This window comes from Coffea arabica, chromosome 10c (genome assembly GCF_036785885.1).
Source record: "Coffea arabica cultivar ET-39 chromosome 10c, Coffea Arabica ET-39 HiFi, whole genome shotgun sequence".
Taxonomy (NCBI): domain Eukaryota; kingdom Viridiplantae; phylum Streptophyta; class Magnoliopsida; order Gentianales; family Rubiaceae; genus Coffea; species Coffea arabica.
Genome location: NC_092329.1, coordinates 52,461,144 through 52,476,256, shown reverse-complemented (window position 1 = coordinate 52,476,256; position 15,113 = coordinate 52,461,144). Strand labels below are relative to the sequence as shown.

General features: G+C 34.2%; 1 protein-coding gene across 2 annotated transcripts; it reads right to left on the bottom strand.

Annotated features, from left to right (window-relative positions):
- Window positions 1–10,229: 10,229 nt before the first annotated feature.
- On the bottom strand, window positions 10,230–13,944 carry LOC113713731 (trihelix transcription factor GT-2-like). 2 transcript variants are annotated; one of them, XM_027237519.2, is made up of 2 exons: window positions 13,334–13,944; window positions 10,230–12,540 (listed from the first exon to the last, which is right to left on the bottom strand). In XM_027237519.2, exons 1-2 carry the CDS (start codon window positions 13,672–13,674, stop codon window positions 10,845–10,847), a joined length of 2,037 nt encoding a protein of 678 aa, XP_027093320.1. In that variant the 5' UTR covers window positions 13,675–13,944; the 3' UTR covers window positions 10,230–10,844. The 2 variants fall into 2 exon arrangements, with proteins under 2 accessions (XP_027093320.1, XP_071924398.1); XM_072068297.1 differs by lacking the exon at window positions 13,334–13,944 and adding an exon at window positions 12,807–13,250.
- Window positions 13,945–15,113: the final 1,169 nt, after the last annotated feature.

Here is a 15,113-nt window from a genome sequence, read left to right as displayed (position 1 = left end):
CGATTAATCATTCTCACACCATGTTAGTGTAAGAATTTGTTTATAGGGGCGGGTTTGGATGAATACCACATGTGTATAAGAAGGATTTGAAATTCATATATGATTGCATTTGAATAGAGGGATTTGACAAAAGATTTGAAATCTTCTTAAATTCTTCTAATTGTGTAGATTATTTATGAGGTATTTGAATTTGTAAATCATAAATTATTATAGTGTTAAAAATGTATTTTAACAACTAGTGAATTATGAAATTAAATGCCTTTTAAATGATTCAAATAACTTGAAAGATTTAGGTGGATTTTAAATCCTTCCTCAAATTCTTCAATCCAAACAACTAGAATGACATGTGTGTTATGTGTATATACCTACTAATAAAAAAAATGTAATATTGTAGGAAAGATTAATTCTTATTTTTAATATAAAGGAAAAGAGCACAAAAGGTAAGAGTGATAAAGGGATAGATCACAATGCAAATATCAAAATTTTATATGATATAATTGACTCACAAGTAACTAGGTAAAAAGAACATGGGTGAGGGTTGGGTTAGGTTGTAAGATGAGAGGGATTGTAAGTAGGAGGTTTTGGGATTAATAAGTTTTACTAAATTAGTTTACCTTCATATTTGAGTTTTAAAATCACTCCTAATAAAATGTAAATGTTGGGCCCTCAAAACATATGAAAATTTTGCTTTTAACTTTGCCCTTTATATTTTTCACACATTGTTCCCTTCAACCGCAAAAATCTACAGTTTGCTTTAATAATTAGCAACTCTATATATTATATATTAAACTGATAAGAAAGTTATAGTATAATTATAATACTTAAAACTAACATACTTTTCACCAAAATATTATTGATGAAAAATACCACATGTGCATATGTATGTATGTATACATATATATATATATATATATATATATAATAAATTTTCTATATAATTACTTTACTATCAACATTTCCTTGCAATGTATTTTTGTAAGTTTTCATCAAGATAGAATTAAAAACTTCCATAGTAAAAAAACATGCTATAAATAATCTCATGTGCCATAGTATCTTTTGAAATATATAAAATAAACTTTCAAATCTTTAACCTCAAAAAATTAAAACAAAAACAAGTTACATAAAAATTTAATAAATTTGATATCAACAAAACAAATATTGTAATTTAAAAACATATTTATATATGTTAGGTTAATTAAGTAAAAGCATGTAATTGTTATTTTTTTATGTTTAAACTTATATTGAACATTATCTTTTGATGCTTAGTTTTTGACAAGTACTTTTAAATTTTTTGTTGATAATGTTTTGTCAACATTTTGTTAATATCAAATTTACTTAATTATTGCATAACTCTTTTTTTATTCTTTGAGGTTAAAGATCTTAAAGTTAGTTTTAAATATTTCAAAATATAATTTGTAAATATTATTTATAGCACATATTTAACTATATATGTTTTTAAGTCTATCTTGAAAAAAAAAATTACAAAATTTTGTATTGTAAAGAAATGTCACACAAAGTTTATTTTGAAGAACTATATATATGATACTTTTCATCAATAATGTTTTAGCATAACGTCTGTTAGTTTTAAACATTAAAATTATATTATAACTTTCTTATTGATTTAATATATTATATATAGAGTTGTAATTGTTAAAACAAAGTGTACCTTTTTTTTGGACTAAAGGGAGGAACAAAGTGAGAATAATACTAAGGGCAAAGCAAAAAGAAAAAATTTCACTTGTTTTGAGAGCCTAACATTTACTAATGTGGGGGCAAAGTTTATATTTTTTTTTTCAGGGGGCAAAATATTACTACGTCTATAGTTCGAGGGGGTAAAGTGTTATTAACCTTGAAAAAGTCACTATATTGTCGGTGCGTACAAAGTAGCAGGAAAATCACAAAAGGTTCCCTTAAGGTTTGTAGTGTTTTGCACTTTACTCTGTAATGTTATCATTTTGGCACTTTATCCCCTTAACTAATAGTCAAAGCATTCAAGTAATAACTGTGTTGATAGTTAACAAGTAAAGGGCAATGATATCCTTGATAAAATAATGGATAGACAAAACTACCTACGAATTTAGGTCATGCAATATTTTTTTCCAAAAATACCCTTTTAAGGGGGGAAAAAAGACCACTCTTACTAATGTATTTTGCAAAGGAAAAAAAGAAAATCATATGTTTGATGATACTATTTTTTTTTTTTGTTTTACAACTTGTTTTGGGTAAAGTTAAAAAAGACATTAATTTATTGTACAAATTATACCTTGTAATTTGAACATCCAAAAAATCTTCTTCGGGGATTTTCTAGTGTTCATGATTCTCTTAAAAGGTGCTATTTTACCACATCCACAGGTTTTTTGATTTGGTTCTTTTAGATGCTGTGATGAACAACATCTAGAGGAAAAGCAATGCAATGAATCTGAAGAAGTTTGAGACTTTTTTTCCCTTTTTCGGCTGCAAATGTAGGACTTGGAAGTTTAAAAGCTCTGATGAATGGGGGCATTTGCACCAGAAATTTTAACAGTTTAAACAGGAGGCATTTTCATCTAGTTCAATATTTCAACGGATCATTTGCTAAGATGGACTAATAGAGGGGATAAAATGCGAAAAAGATAACGTTAGTGGATAAAGTACAAAAACACCACAAACCTTAAGAGGACTTTTCATGATTTTCCCAAAGTTAATCTAAATAAAAAAGCTGGTTGATAACATTTTGGCCCCCGAACATAGGTAGTAGTCACACTTTACCCCTCTGAACTTTAAATAAATACCTTTAATCCCTCATGAAGACTAGTGAAAGTTTGAAATATATAAAAAAAAAAAGCAAGTACAATGATATTATTGCCCTTTTATTCATGAAATTATTTATAACTTAATATCATTTCCTTTCATCGCCAAAAGATTTATATCTTCTCTATCGTATCAATTATATGAAAATATTAAACTAAATAAAGTTAAAGAAAGTTAATATATAGTTTATATCCTTGAAATTTTTCCTGTTAGATTAATGTTTACTTCTCTATATGTTTTGTTCAATTTATTAGACTTTAAGTCAAACAAAACGGATACATAACACAATACTGAAAATAAATACAATTGCCAAAATTTATATTAGGAAGAGATTTGGTATCTGTGTTTATTTTAGTGTTGTGTTATTTATTCTTTTTTTGTTTGACTTAAATTATAAAAAATTGAAAAAAGCATATATAAAAGTTAATACTAACTGACGGGAAAAATTTTAAGGATATAAACTAAATTTAAATTTTATTTAGATTTTCCCAATTTGATGTTGTTGGCATAAAAAAATCGATGAAATTTTAGTTTAGTGGCTGAAGTTGAGATCCCAAAACCTAGACGTTTTAGATTCTAATTCCTCTGTCCTCTCCTCGTTTCTTAAATCTTATCCCTCCCATGCTAAAATTTTTTTTAAAAAAATGGTTAATAGATAGAGAAGATGTATATTTTTTTTTTAGTAATAAAAGGAAATGATGCTAATTTCATGAATAAATGGACAATACTGCCATTGCACTAACTTTTTTTATATTTTTAACTTTGACTAGCTTTCATGAGAGTAAGGGCCTGTTTAGGGTTGCAGTAACTTATTGAAAAAGTACTTCTCTAGTAGAGCTTCTAATATAAGTTCTTATCAACTGCTTAAGTGCTTTTAAATATATTGTTTGGAGACATAATTCAACAAGCACTTATTGTATTAGATAACGTGTAATTTGAAAATTTCTAAAAGTGTTTATCTCTTTATTTGGTTCATAATATAAAATAAGATGATTATCATAAAAACTACTCTAAAAGTACTTAATTTGAGTTTTTGCTAAAAATACTTTTAACACCAAAAATTCTACTCTTAATTTTATGGGATAATATTCACCAAATGCTTTACAAGCATTTTTAGCACTTAAAAGTTTTTTTTTTTTTTTTACTAAAAGTACTGCAATCCAAACGGAGCCTAAAATATATATATTTAAGGTTGAAAGGGATAAAGTGTAAGTACCCCTCAGTTCAGACTTCAGAGGGACAACGCGTTATCACGCCTAAAAAAGCGCATAAATTACACGGGATTTGGAACATCAGTGCTGATTTGCTTTTTGGTATTAAAAGCACTTGTTTGAGCCAAGAAGCAATTGTTGACCTTTTCGTGTGCTAGCAACGGTTACATGAACACCATTGACATCTATGAACCCCCAAAGTTAGGTGTAACGGTTTGAAATTGACACTACTATTTCCACATCTGGTGCCTTGGAAAAGATGGTAAAAATATATTGTCACTTGTCAGTTAATAATATCTACGACGAGGGTAAAAATGGATTGCTCATTAATAATATCTACATTAATAGTAAAAATTTGATTGTCAATTTCTAATATCTACATTATTTCTATTCTAACTTACTTATATTAGGGAACAACCCAACTGGCTCCATATCATCGTCAACTCACCTAAAACTAGTTGATTGCAAAGCTTCTACTCAAATAAACTTGCAAAGAAAACTCATTTCCTGGTAATTTACTTTTCCTTCAATATATAATTTGAAACAAAGTCTAGGAATAAAGAATTGAAAACGCTGGAAAAATTGATACTCTCTTCGTCCCACTTTGATAGTCTTGTATTCCTTTTTCATCTGTCCCAAATTGTAGTTCACTTTCCAATTGAAGAATGTAGTTGTATTTTAATTTTTCTAAAATACCCTTATTCAATGTAAGTAGTTGTTACTATAAACCTACCCCAATTAATGAGAGTTGATTCTTTTTTTTACCATCAATTCAAGTTTCCATAAAATTGTACCATATTTGATGCGAGGATATTTTAGGAAAATAGCAATCTAAATTTACTTTTCCAACAAAGTTAACTACTTTTTCTTAAATTGTGTGAAAAAAGAAACAGGACTATCAAAGTGGGACGGAGGGAGTACTTACTTCTGCTCTGACTTATATTAGAGGATGGTCAATTAGGCTGCATCTACACTAAGTTATATTAGAGAGGAGGACCAACTGAGCTAATGCTACATAGTCTCTGGATTTTACGTGGCCAACTCACTTAATACAAGTTGATCATAAAGTTCCAGCTCAAATAAACTTGCAAATTAAGGAGCTCATTTTCCTGCAATTTACCTTACATTCTATAACTTAGAACAAAGCCTAAGACAAAGGGATTAAAAGGGCAACAGATGCTCGCAAATAACTGTTCAGATTCTGCAGAATGAGTGCACAGAACAACGGACCAAGAATGGTGGTACAATGCACATGCAGAACTCAGTGTGAAGGAGCCACCATAGCTCAATCCGAGGAAGCCACCATAAATAGAGGCCACAGTAGTGGTTAAAATAGCCATTAGATTTAGGATATGACTGTAATTTTTTTTTTTTTTTTACTACACTGCAGATTTATTAGATTTTGAAAATGTTTCTATCAGTTTAAAACTTCTTTAATTGGTCCACAGGAAGTTTATTTGATCATGTGTTTTGAAGGAAAATATGTAAATGACTAGCACATGATATATATTTTGTAGTTTTAAGAATATTTTCCACATAGCAATTCTTTTTTTTTTTTCCCAAAGGCATTCATTTTACTAGTATGTCAAAATCAAAATTTAAAAAAAAAAAAAAGTCATTGGGGTAATACAAATTTAAGCATACCCGGCCTACTCTTCATTAATTTCTAAAGCAGACATTTAATTGGTTAGTACATGTACTACCTTTCGTACCATTCATATTAAGCCTATGGCTACTCTCTGGAATGCATACCTACATCAATAATTTGTAGTACGGAAAATAATCATTCGCCTGTAACTTTGTGACTCTATTTTGTCTCATTTAATTTCGATATTCTGCAAGACTGCAACCCCCGCCCACCCCACCCCCCCCCCCCCCCCCCCCCCCCCCCCCCAAAAAAAATCATTTCCAGAATTTTTATACATTAAGGTGTTGGAACTGAGGAAATTTGTAAAAGAATGAACTTTTTTTTTTCCCATTTTATTCTTTTGGGTAGAGTTGGGGGCAGTCACACCAGCACACGGATGCTTTGTATTATCAACGTTGGAGACAACTTAAATGCTTTGCAGAAGCATGCAGGTAATTATAAAACCCTGAATGTAAAAGTACTAAACTTTCATTTCATTCAGGAATCAGGACCATGGTTCTGTTCTGTTAGATCCAATCTGGTGTTATAGTTTGGACGCAAGTTCTTAAAAAGCTTCCATCTCTCTCTCTCTCTCTCTCGAGTATTGTGACAAAGTTGGTGAAATCCTAGACACTTGCAGGAAGATGCTGTTGGCTCAGAAAACTCAACTTTCAACAAATTCAAGAACTGAATAATAGTGCTTGCTAATAATACTGCTATACATACTTAAAAGTTTCATCATGATAATGTTGTATCAACATTTTATACGGCATGTTTGAGCAATTTCCACGAAACAAACTAACAAAAAGATGTGTTTGTAAGCATAAAATTAAAACAGAAAAGGAAAAGAAGTCGAGAGTGTTGTTCGATCGAGCACAGTGGTAGAGACCAGAGAGTTGTATGATGGTTTCAAGTTCCAACATGGCTGTATGTTGGAGCAAGCAAAAAGCAGACAAAACAAAGATGGATCACATTTCAATCATAGTGGTAATTTGATGATTTGCAGTGCTGAAAACAAGGAATGATTGGACTTTTGTGTTTGATGGGAAAGCTTAGAAATGAGGTGAGATTAAGAAAACAAATAAATTTGTGGATAATACTATTCCCTCCGTGTTTCACTCAAACCGTTCTATTTTCTATTTGAAAATATTTCAACATATTTGTCATTTTTTCAAAGTCATAGTTGCTTTTGATTTCTTTTTTTTTTTTAATGTTTTCTCCACCTTTATTTATATTTATACTAAATTTAAACTTTCGAGAGTAATTCTGAAAACCAATTCACTGACATAACCACCAAATCACTATTTTTAAAAAAAGTTGGAATCTTGTGACAAATAATTTGGGACGGAAGAAATATTAACTACTAGTTCTTACTTTTTATACCTAATTTTTTTTTTTTTTTACATTTCTCTTTTCTATACGGACATCGATTGAAATAATATCTATGATTAGTTTTGCCCTAAAAAGGGATTTCCCTTACAACATTCTCATTTTTCCGCTTCTCCACATCCTTCATCATTGTTTCAAGCAAAACGTAGAGCACTGCTAAGTTCCATCATCATCAAGTGAAATTTCATTTCTGAGCAAAACAAGTTCCTTAAATTCACAGGCTAGAACTTCATTTTTCCTCTTGAATTGACTCACCTTCTCAAGCGTCCACAGCAATAAACAAATTTGGGCCATTTTTCTACTGCTTAGAAACCATCAATTGTTGAAGTTCTTTGTTGTTTCATCAACTCCACAATCATCACTGATCTGATGCTCAAATCAATAACAAGTTTCATGCATAAACCTAATGATCATGGACATATATGGTAGACGATAAGCTTCATACATACATATTCCTTGACCATTTCTGAATCTTAATCGAATCAATCAACAGAATTAACACTTCAATTCCTCGATCGATCACAAAACCTAAAAGGGTTTCTGAAACATGTTTGAGCCTAGCCTATCGCAATTGGAATCCAACTACCTAGCTAAACCCTAAAATGGGCACAGCTAGATTCTGTCCATGCATAATCAAATTAATTAAACTCAGCTGCAAGCTTACAACAAGCTCACAATAATTAGGTCATCTACAGTGTATAAAGAATATCAAAAAGCAAATTATATATATATATATATTATGTATTATTAGGTGTATCTGCTGCAGGGGTTGGGGGGGGGGGGGGGGGGGGGCTAAAGGGAGGAGGGAAGCAAAGATTAGCACAAGTTGATGAGAGCATAGACAGATAGGGCAGACCATTAAATGGAATTTACAACCGCTACCCAGTAAAGTGGCAGTGACGTTAGAATTTCTGCGTCCAAAAAAAGTGATAAGTTTGAAAACAGAGAGAAGATAAGACTTTCTGTGCGCAAGTGTTGACAGCAACGGGAGCCTGCATGTCATATACTCCACTGTTCATCAATAACAGAACAGAATATCTAATGCTGTCCAGATACTAAATAATATATTTCTTCACCACTCAATTTTTGGTCCCACTTTTGGATGGTAATAATTTCCCAAGTCTTTCAATAATTTGGGTGGGGAGTAATTATGTGCAATCACAAGTCAAATAATTTATATGGGTTCAGATTTGGGGTATTGTTCTTGAAAGTGAAATTGAATACTAATTAATTTGCCAAAAGGCCAAATAATAATAGTACTCATCTTTCCTTCTTTCTTTTCTTTTTTTTTTTTTTGGGGTAAATTTCAAGCCAAAAAACTCTTTTGAGACGTTTTTGTTTGGATTTTACTGCACAACATTTCAAAGTTGAAGGCTGCCGTACGTTTTTTTTTTTAAAAAAAAAAAAAAAGGCGTCCGGGGACCCTAGAGGAGGAGGTGTTTTCCGAAGTTTTATTGTTCAAGAAAACTTTAAAAAAACAACTTGGGATGTGCAAAATGGACACTAGCAACCCTTATTAGAGAAGTGCAAGGGGAAGACACCAACACTTTATTTATTGACCCTTTTCCCAAAAAAAAAAAAAAAGAAGAAGAAGATGAAAGCATAACCTTATAGACATGGATCTTATTCTTATTTCTTTCAAGTGAAAAGCTATTCTAATGTGTTTGAAAATTTATTTTTTTTTCCTTTTTTCACTTTTAGCCTAAAGGAAAGATGACCACCATTGCAAAAAATTAAAAAATAAAAAGATACTATATATACTAACTTTAAGCCAAGTGATTTAATTTTCTCTTAATTTCTTGACTACATGATTTTGGTTTTTTAGGACTTCGTACTAATCACCTAGAAAAAATTGAAAAAAAAAAAAAAAACAGTAACATCAAACTAATACAGACATAAAAATAGACCTTACCCCAACAAGGCAACAAGTAGGGGGGAAGTGCAAGAAAGTTGGGGTGGGGATGTGGGGTTTGTTTCTGTTTGTCCTTGACAATTCTCTCCATTGGTTATATCAGGCAAGAAAAATAATGGAAAGCATCATGAAGAACTAGACAAGTGAAAATTCATGTCCTCCTGATTTCATTCTGCACCATCCGTGATGATTACTTGATCAACATTTTGGTTCTCTAATTAAAGTCAACCGATCAAAAATTTTTAAAAAAAAAAAAAAACTCCATATAATTACATAATTCCCAAAAGAATGATTTGAAGTTGGATAGAAAAAGAAGGCATCTCTCTCACACTTTGCCTTGTGTAGAATGGTGACCCTCTGCTAGAAGGGATCATGTGTCATGTTGGAATCTTCTTAATTGTGTGTGGGGGCCCTTTTTGTCATGGGGGGGCTAGCTTAAACCTTTCTTCTACTAATTATAATTAAGCCCTTTTAAACTCAGATTAAAAGGTGCCTTAAGCACTAGTTAACAAGTACTTTATACAAGAAAAGTGAGACAACTGAAAACGAGGCTTCCCGCACTGTTTTTGGAATGACGAACTTGAATGAATCATCATTCCAGTCTCATGAAAAACTTGTTTGTCATAATAATTAAGCAGATGGGATGGGATATTATCAACCAATTGGAAAGTCGGATGGGAAAACTGCACCGGTCTAATTAAATCCAACCAATTAACCAACACGTACTAAAATCAGTCACATAATTAAAAACTATATTTTGTTTTTAGAGTACATTTTAAACTAGTATAATTTTGTTAACAATTTGGGATATTTTATTGAAAAACTTACCTAAAATATTAGGTTGTATTTGGATTGCATTTTCCGTCATTTTTCATGGAAAAATTACTGTAGCGATTTGATATATGTGAGGGAAAAATGTGATAGGGAAATGTGATCACGAAAAACGACAATATTTTCTGACAAAAATAAGCAATCCAAGCATGGCCTTAAGTTTCTACATCATTAGACTAGCTCGAAGATTTCGATTTTAAAAACTTTCTTGGAATTTGGAAAGGCATAAACCTCTAGATTTGACATTTGGATCATAAATATGCATAAAGAAAAGAAAAAGCCATATGGATCTTAGATATATATTAGCGTTTAAGCACACTACTTCAATAAGTTAATAATTGAGCACTTGACTTGAGAAATTCAGTGACATAATATAAACACCCATGGCCACATGAAAACCAGTGCTTTCCTTCAGTATCAAAGACTATTTTAATGAAGCAAAGAATCACTAAAAGTACCCAACAAAGTATGCTCATCAAAAGACAAAAACACTAATTAACCATTTTGTCACATTACACCCCCATTAACAGAATGAAAATTTTAAATACAGCCACTATCCTTGTCTGTGTTTATTAATTGAAACTCCTCTCTCTCTCTCTCTCTCTCTCTCTCTCTCTATCTCTATGAATTTACTTATTTTCTCAAAACAATAAATAAATTATAAAAATTAAACTTATACCAAGCTAACCACTGTACCCTTACAACACCAAACCCCCCCCCCTCAAAAAAAAACCCCCCCAAAGAAAGTAAAAAAAAAAAAGAAACAAATTTAAAAAAAAAAAAAGTAAATTTAAACCAAAAAAAAAAAAAAAAGTAAAACACCATCCTCTTTTTTTCCCATATGTATTTCCACTTTCTTTTTTATCTTTACTATTTTCACCACCAGCCAGCCAACAAGCCACCCATCATCTCTGCAGCAACAATTTCATGCCTACCGTTTTTCTGACCCACTGATTCCTTCGTTCTTCTGGCATCTTCCTGCAAATCTGTCCCACCTCCCAAACTCCTCAGTCCTGTTGTCCCCTTTCTTTTTTTTTTTTTTTACCACCTCGGCCTCTTTCCTCTTCCTCCATGGCCTCATTCGCTACTCGACTGTGGTCGCCACAGACGAAGCCTGCTTGTTTGTCACTATCTCGTATCCTGCTCCTTCATCTTCGTCCTCATCTTCGTCCCCATCATCTTCGTCATGGTCATTTTCATCCATGTTATCGCTCCCGTGATCCTCCATTGCAGAATCCTGCTGCTGCTGTTGTTGTTGCTGCTGCTGCTGTTGTTGATCCTGTTGTAACGGCCACTGTTGTTCTGGTCTAGCCATGATTGGCACCATGGGATTCTCGGGTTTAACATTTTGGTATCCAGAGGCAAATGAAGTCGTTTCCCCTTTCGCTTTTTCTCTGTATAAAGCATCGAGCTGGTGGAAATATGGACACGTTTTTGAATCCTCGGGTCTTTTCTTGTTGCTCTCCTTGACTTTCTTGAAGTATTTGTTGATGTTTTCCCACTTCTCCTTGCATCTCTTGGCATTTCTGTTGTACCCCAGTTTACGCATTCCTGATGATATTTCCTCCCAGAGTGGTCCCTTGGGTCCGTTTTCTTGATACTTGACGTCAAGATTGGTTCGCATACGAATCAAAGCTTGAACTTCAGCCTTAGGCCAGCGAGAAGAGCTCGGTTGCATGAAATTCTGAATCCCGTTATCCGTTTTATTAGGACTGCTTTCCAGATTCCTCGTTGGCGCGGCCCCCATTGTTGCTTGTATGGGCGGTTGTGGTGCAACTGCAGCAGTAGCAGCAGGTGGTGGAATTGGTGTTACAGGCGTTGCTTGTGGGACTGATACCGACATCGACGGAGGAACCGTAGGCGGCGGAGCCGGCGGGATTCGAGTTGTTTCTGGCAATTGGAGTTGCGCTGGAAGCTGAATTGGAGTAGAATTAGGATTGTTGGGGTTTTGCTGTTCAGTGATCTTTTGCAAGAATGCAATGACTGCTGCATCTTTCGCGGCCGCCATGGATCTTTCTTGGACTAAAAGATCGTGTTCTCGATTAATTCTAGCCATCTCTTGAACTCTCCACGCTTCTTCTCTTATCATCCGGTCGCGCTCCCGTTTCTCTAGCGTGTCCAAAAACTTCTTCTGCAACTCCTCTTGCTTGTCGATCACATTCTTCATTAGTCTCTCGAAAAAATCCTTCCATTTCCTTTTCCTCAAATGCCGCCTTCCGATGTCCTCGTCGGACGAAGTAGATGAAGATGAAGAATTGGACAACATACTCGTCGATAAACTGGGATGATGAGGAAAAGTAGTGTTGCTCGGATGATGATGATGATGATGAGGAGGAGGAGGAGGATGATTTGCAGCGTTCGTCGTTGGCGGCGGCGGATGCAAGTGTTGTGATTGAGAAGGTGGCAGTGAAGGGATGGTGGGAATAGCATTGCTAGTAACATTTTGGGGCAGAAAGTTTTGAGCAAAACTTACTGGATTTGGTGAGAGCGGAGCCGATGAAACAGTGCCATGTGACGAGATCGGAGGATTTGAAGCTGCGTGCATTGGCACGGCCATTGCCGCAGCGGCCGGCGTTGGAGGCTGAGGCCTTGTTGGAGGTTGAGGCAATTGCATTGAGGGATTAGTCTCAAGTGCCTCCAATTGATCAAAGAAGCGATAAGTTTTGCCATCTGCTTTTGAAGCTCGGCCTTCTTTGGTTCTCTTGTGGTACTTGAAAACATTCTCAAACTTTTCTTTACACTTCTTTGAGCTCCGTTGATAGCCAAGTTCAGCCATTTTCCTGATAACAACAGTTTTTTTGTCAAAAGAAAAGGAAAAAAAAGGAAAAGAAAACTCCATTTTCTTCTACTTTTGTCCCATCTTAATTAAATTCATCGATAAAGCAAGCACTTAAGGAAATCTCACATAAAATAAGCACGAGGGAATTAACTAGCTATAAGACTCTTTAAGTGCAAACAAGATAATAAACTAACAGACGAATCAGAAGGAAGAAAAATGAAAGAGCCATAGGAAAGGTAAGGAAAACAAGCGGGCTTGAGAGAGCACATTTTTGTCATGGGAAAAGAATTCATCAAATACTCAATCACTCCTTTTCCGCCCGCAGAGCTTGATTAATCGTGCTGTGCTAGTAAAACGAGATGAGATGAAAGGAAGAAGTTCAGGTGGGCACAGAGTTAATTGGATCAAGGTTAATTACTTGATGAGAAAACCAAATAAAACAAAGAATTTACTGCCCCCCTTTGTTCTTTTTAGCTTGAATTAGAAGGAAAATGCCAAAAGGAAACCAAAACAGATCAGCGAAAACCCCGGAAAATGCAAAAGTCCGGAGAAACTGCTGAATTTTAGTAAGCTGAGCTCAAACACAATTGCCCTTTTAATCAAAAAGCCATAATTCAATACAAACATTGATCCACAAGGGATCTTTTTACTCCACCCCAAAAAAAAAAAAAAAAATTATGTTTTCTTGAAAAAGAAAGAAAAGGAGAGAGAGAGAGAGAGAGAGAGAAAGAAAGAAAGAGAACCAGCTCACTTGAACAATTCTGAATTCTAATCACTAACTTCAGTATTAATACCTGGAAACTTCTTCCCATAATGGACCTTTAAGACTTGAGTCTCTAAAAGCAACATCCATTTCAGACCTTATTTTTAGGAGGGCCAATGTTTCTTGTCTAGGCCACCTATTACCCCCAGCTGCCCTCTCACCTTCTTCAATCCTTGCCTTTTCATCCTCACTGAATCCACTCGGGATTGCTCCTCCCGTCCCACCGCCCACTTCGCCGCTTCCACCACTATCATGGGGAGCGGCTCCAGCTTCTATTGCTGCCGCTGCCCCAGTGGTCCCCGCAGCCCCGGCCTCAGCTGAATTGCCTCCTATTAGGCCACCAGCTGAGGAAGAAGATGTGCCCAACATCATGACAAGAAAAAGAAAGAAAGAAGAAGAGGAGGAGGAGGAAGAAGAAGAAGAAGAAGAAGAGGAGGAGGAAGAAGAAGAAAAGCTCCTTCTTTTGCTGCTGTTGTGGTGATGAGCCTTGCCCTCTTGGGGGGCAATTACAGCTGAAAAATAAAAAATATACTTATCACTAAAAGATGGTGAATTCTGTGGGTTTTATGAAGATGAGGGCGTGGTGAATTTAATAATTTATTTCGGTGGGATCTGCCTGTCAATCTCACACCCTCCCTTCCCTTCCCTTCCCTTCCCTACCCTAAAAAAAAAAAAAAAAAAAAATTCCTTCAAAAAAAAATATATATATATATATATATATATATATATATATATTTTACCCTTTTTCATTCAAGAACTCTCATGGAATCTTAGCATCAGTACTGCAAGATCTTGCAGTAGTAATAACAACAACAACAACAACAACAATAATTCGCTTCTTTTTCAAATTTCAGGATGAAAAAGGTCGAAACTTTAAAGAGCACCCACAAGGGGTCGTCACTTGGGCTGTCTGTGGAAACTGAATAAACAAAAATATATTTGACAAAAAGATTAAATGTGTATAATATATATATATGTGTAAAGGTATGTGTATTAATTAGTAGTGTATGTATGTAGAGAATGAATGTATATACCAATAATACGTGTAGAGATAGATGTACAGGAATGGAATGGGGGAAATGATCAGCAAAGCAGTAGCAGCAACAGCTGCAGAAAGCGACGATGGTGATAATAAGTTGGTTTTTGTCTGTCCAGCTAAATATAGTTAAAAGCCGGCCCATGTAGGTCAGCTTTGCTTTTTGGGCGTTTTGGAATTCAGTGGCTGTTGGCTAAGCTTTGTGCCGGGGGTTGTTTGTGAAATGACCATAATGGCCCTAACATGAATCCCATTCGAGCCATTGACCCCTTTTTTTTTTCTTTCTTCTCTTCTCTCTCTTTTTTTACACATCCTGCTGCTGGATGCTAATCTCACTCAATTTTTTTTATTATTGGATCACCTGATCATTGATCAGGGATTTTCTCGTGTAATCTCAGTTTTTTTTTTTTTTTTTTTTGAGGAGGGTAGGTTGTCTTTGGTGGGATGAAATTACGAAAGTGCCCTTTTCGAAGGGTTTTTCCCTGGAGTGATTTTTATTACAATTGATATATATATGAGGGTTTAATGGATTTAATCTTGGGAGACTATGGCGCTTGTGCAGCCACGTATGGTGAAAGGGACAATTGGGAAGTTTGACAAACTTGTTGGTTTTGATTGTGGCTCATAAGAAGAAAAATTTTTTTTTTTTGCCTAAGTAGAATTTCGATAGGTCTTCGTAAAAGTGGGTTCCATTGTTGAATTAAACTAGTTAGATGTAGGTCATTTTATTAGGCAAAGCCATTTATGAATTGAAGTAAATAGTGGCCAATTCTGT

Bases quoted from the DNA above. Each gene is read 5' to 3' on its own strand.
- LOC113713731 (XM_027237519.2), bottom strand. From the start codon at position 13,674: ATGATGTTGGGCACATCTTCTTCCTCAGCTGGTGGCCTAATAGGAGGC. The intron at 12,541-13,333 runs GTATTAATACTG...TGTTGTTATCAG, and splicing joins TTATGGGAAGAAGTTTCCAG to GAAAATGGCTGAACTTGGCT.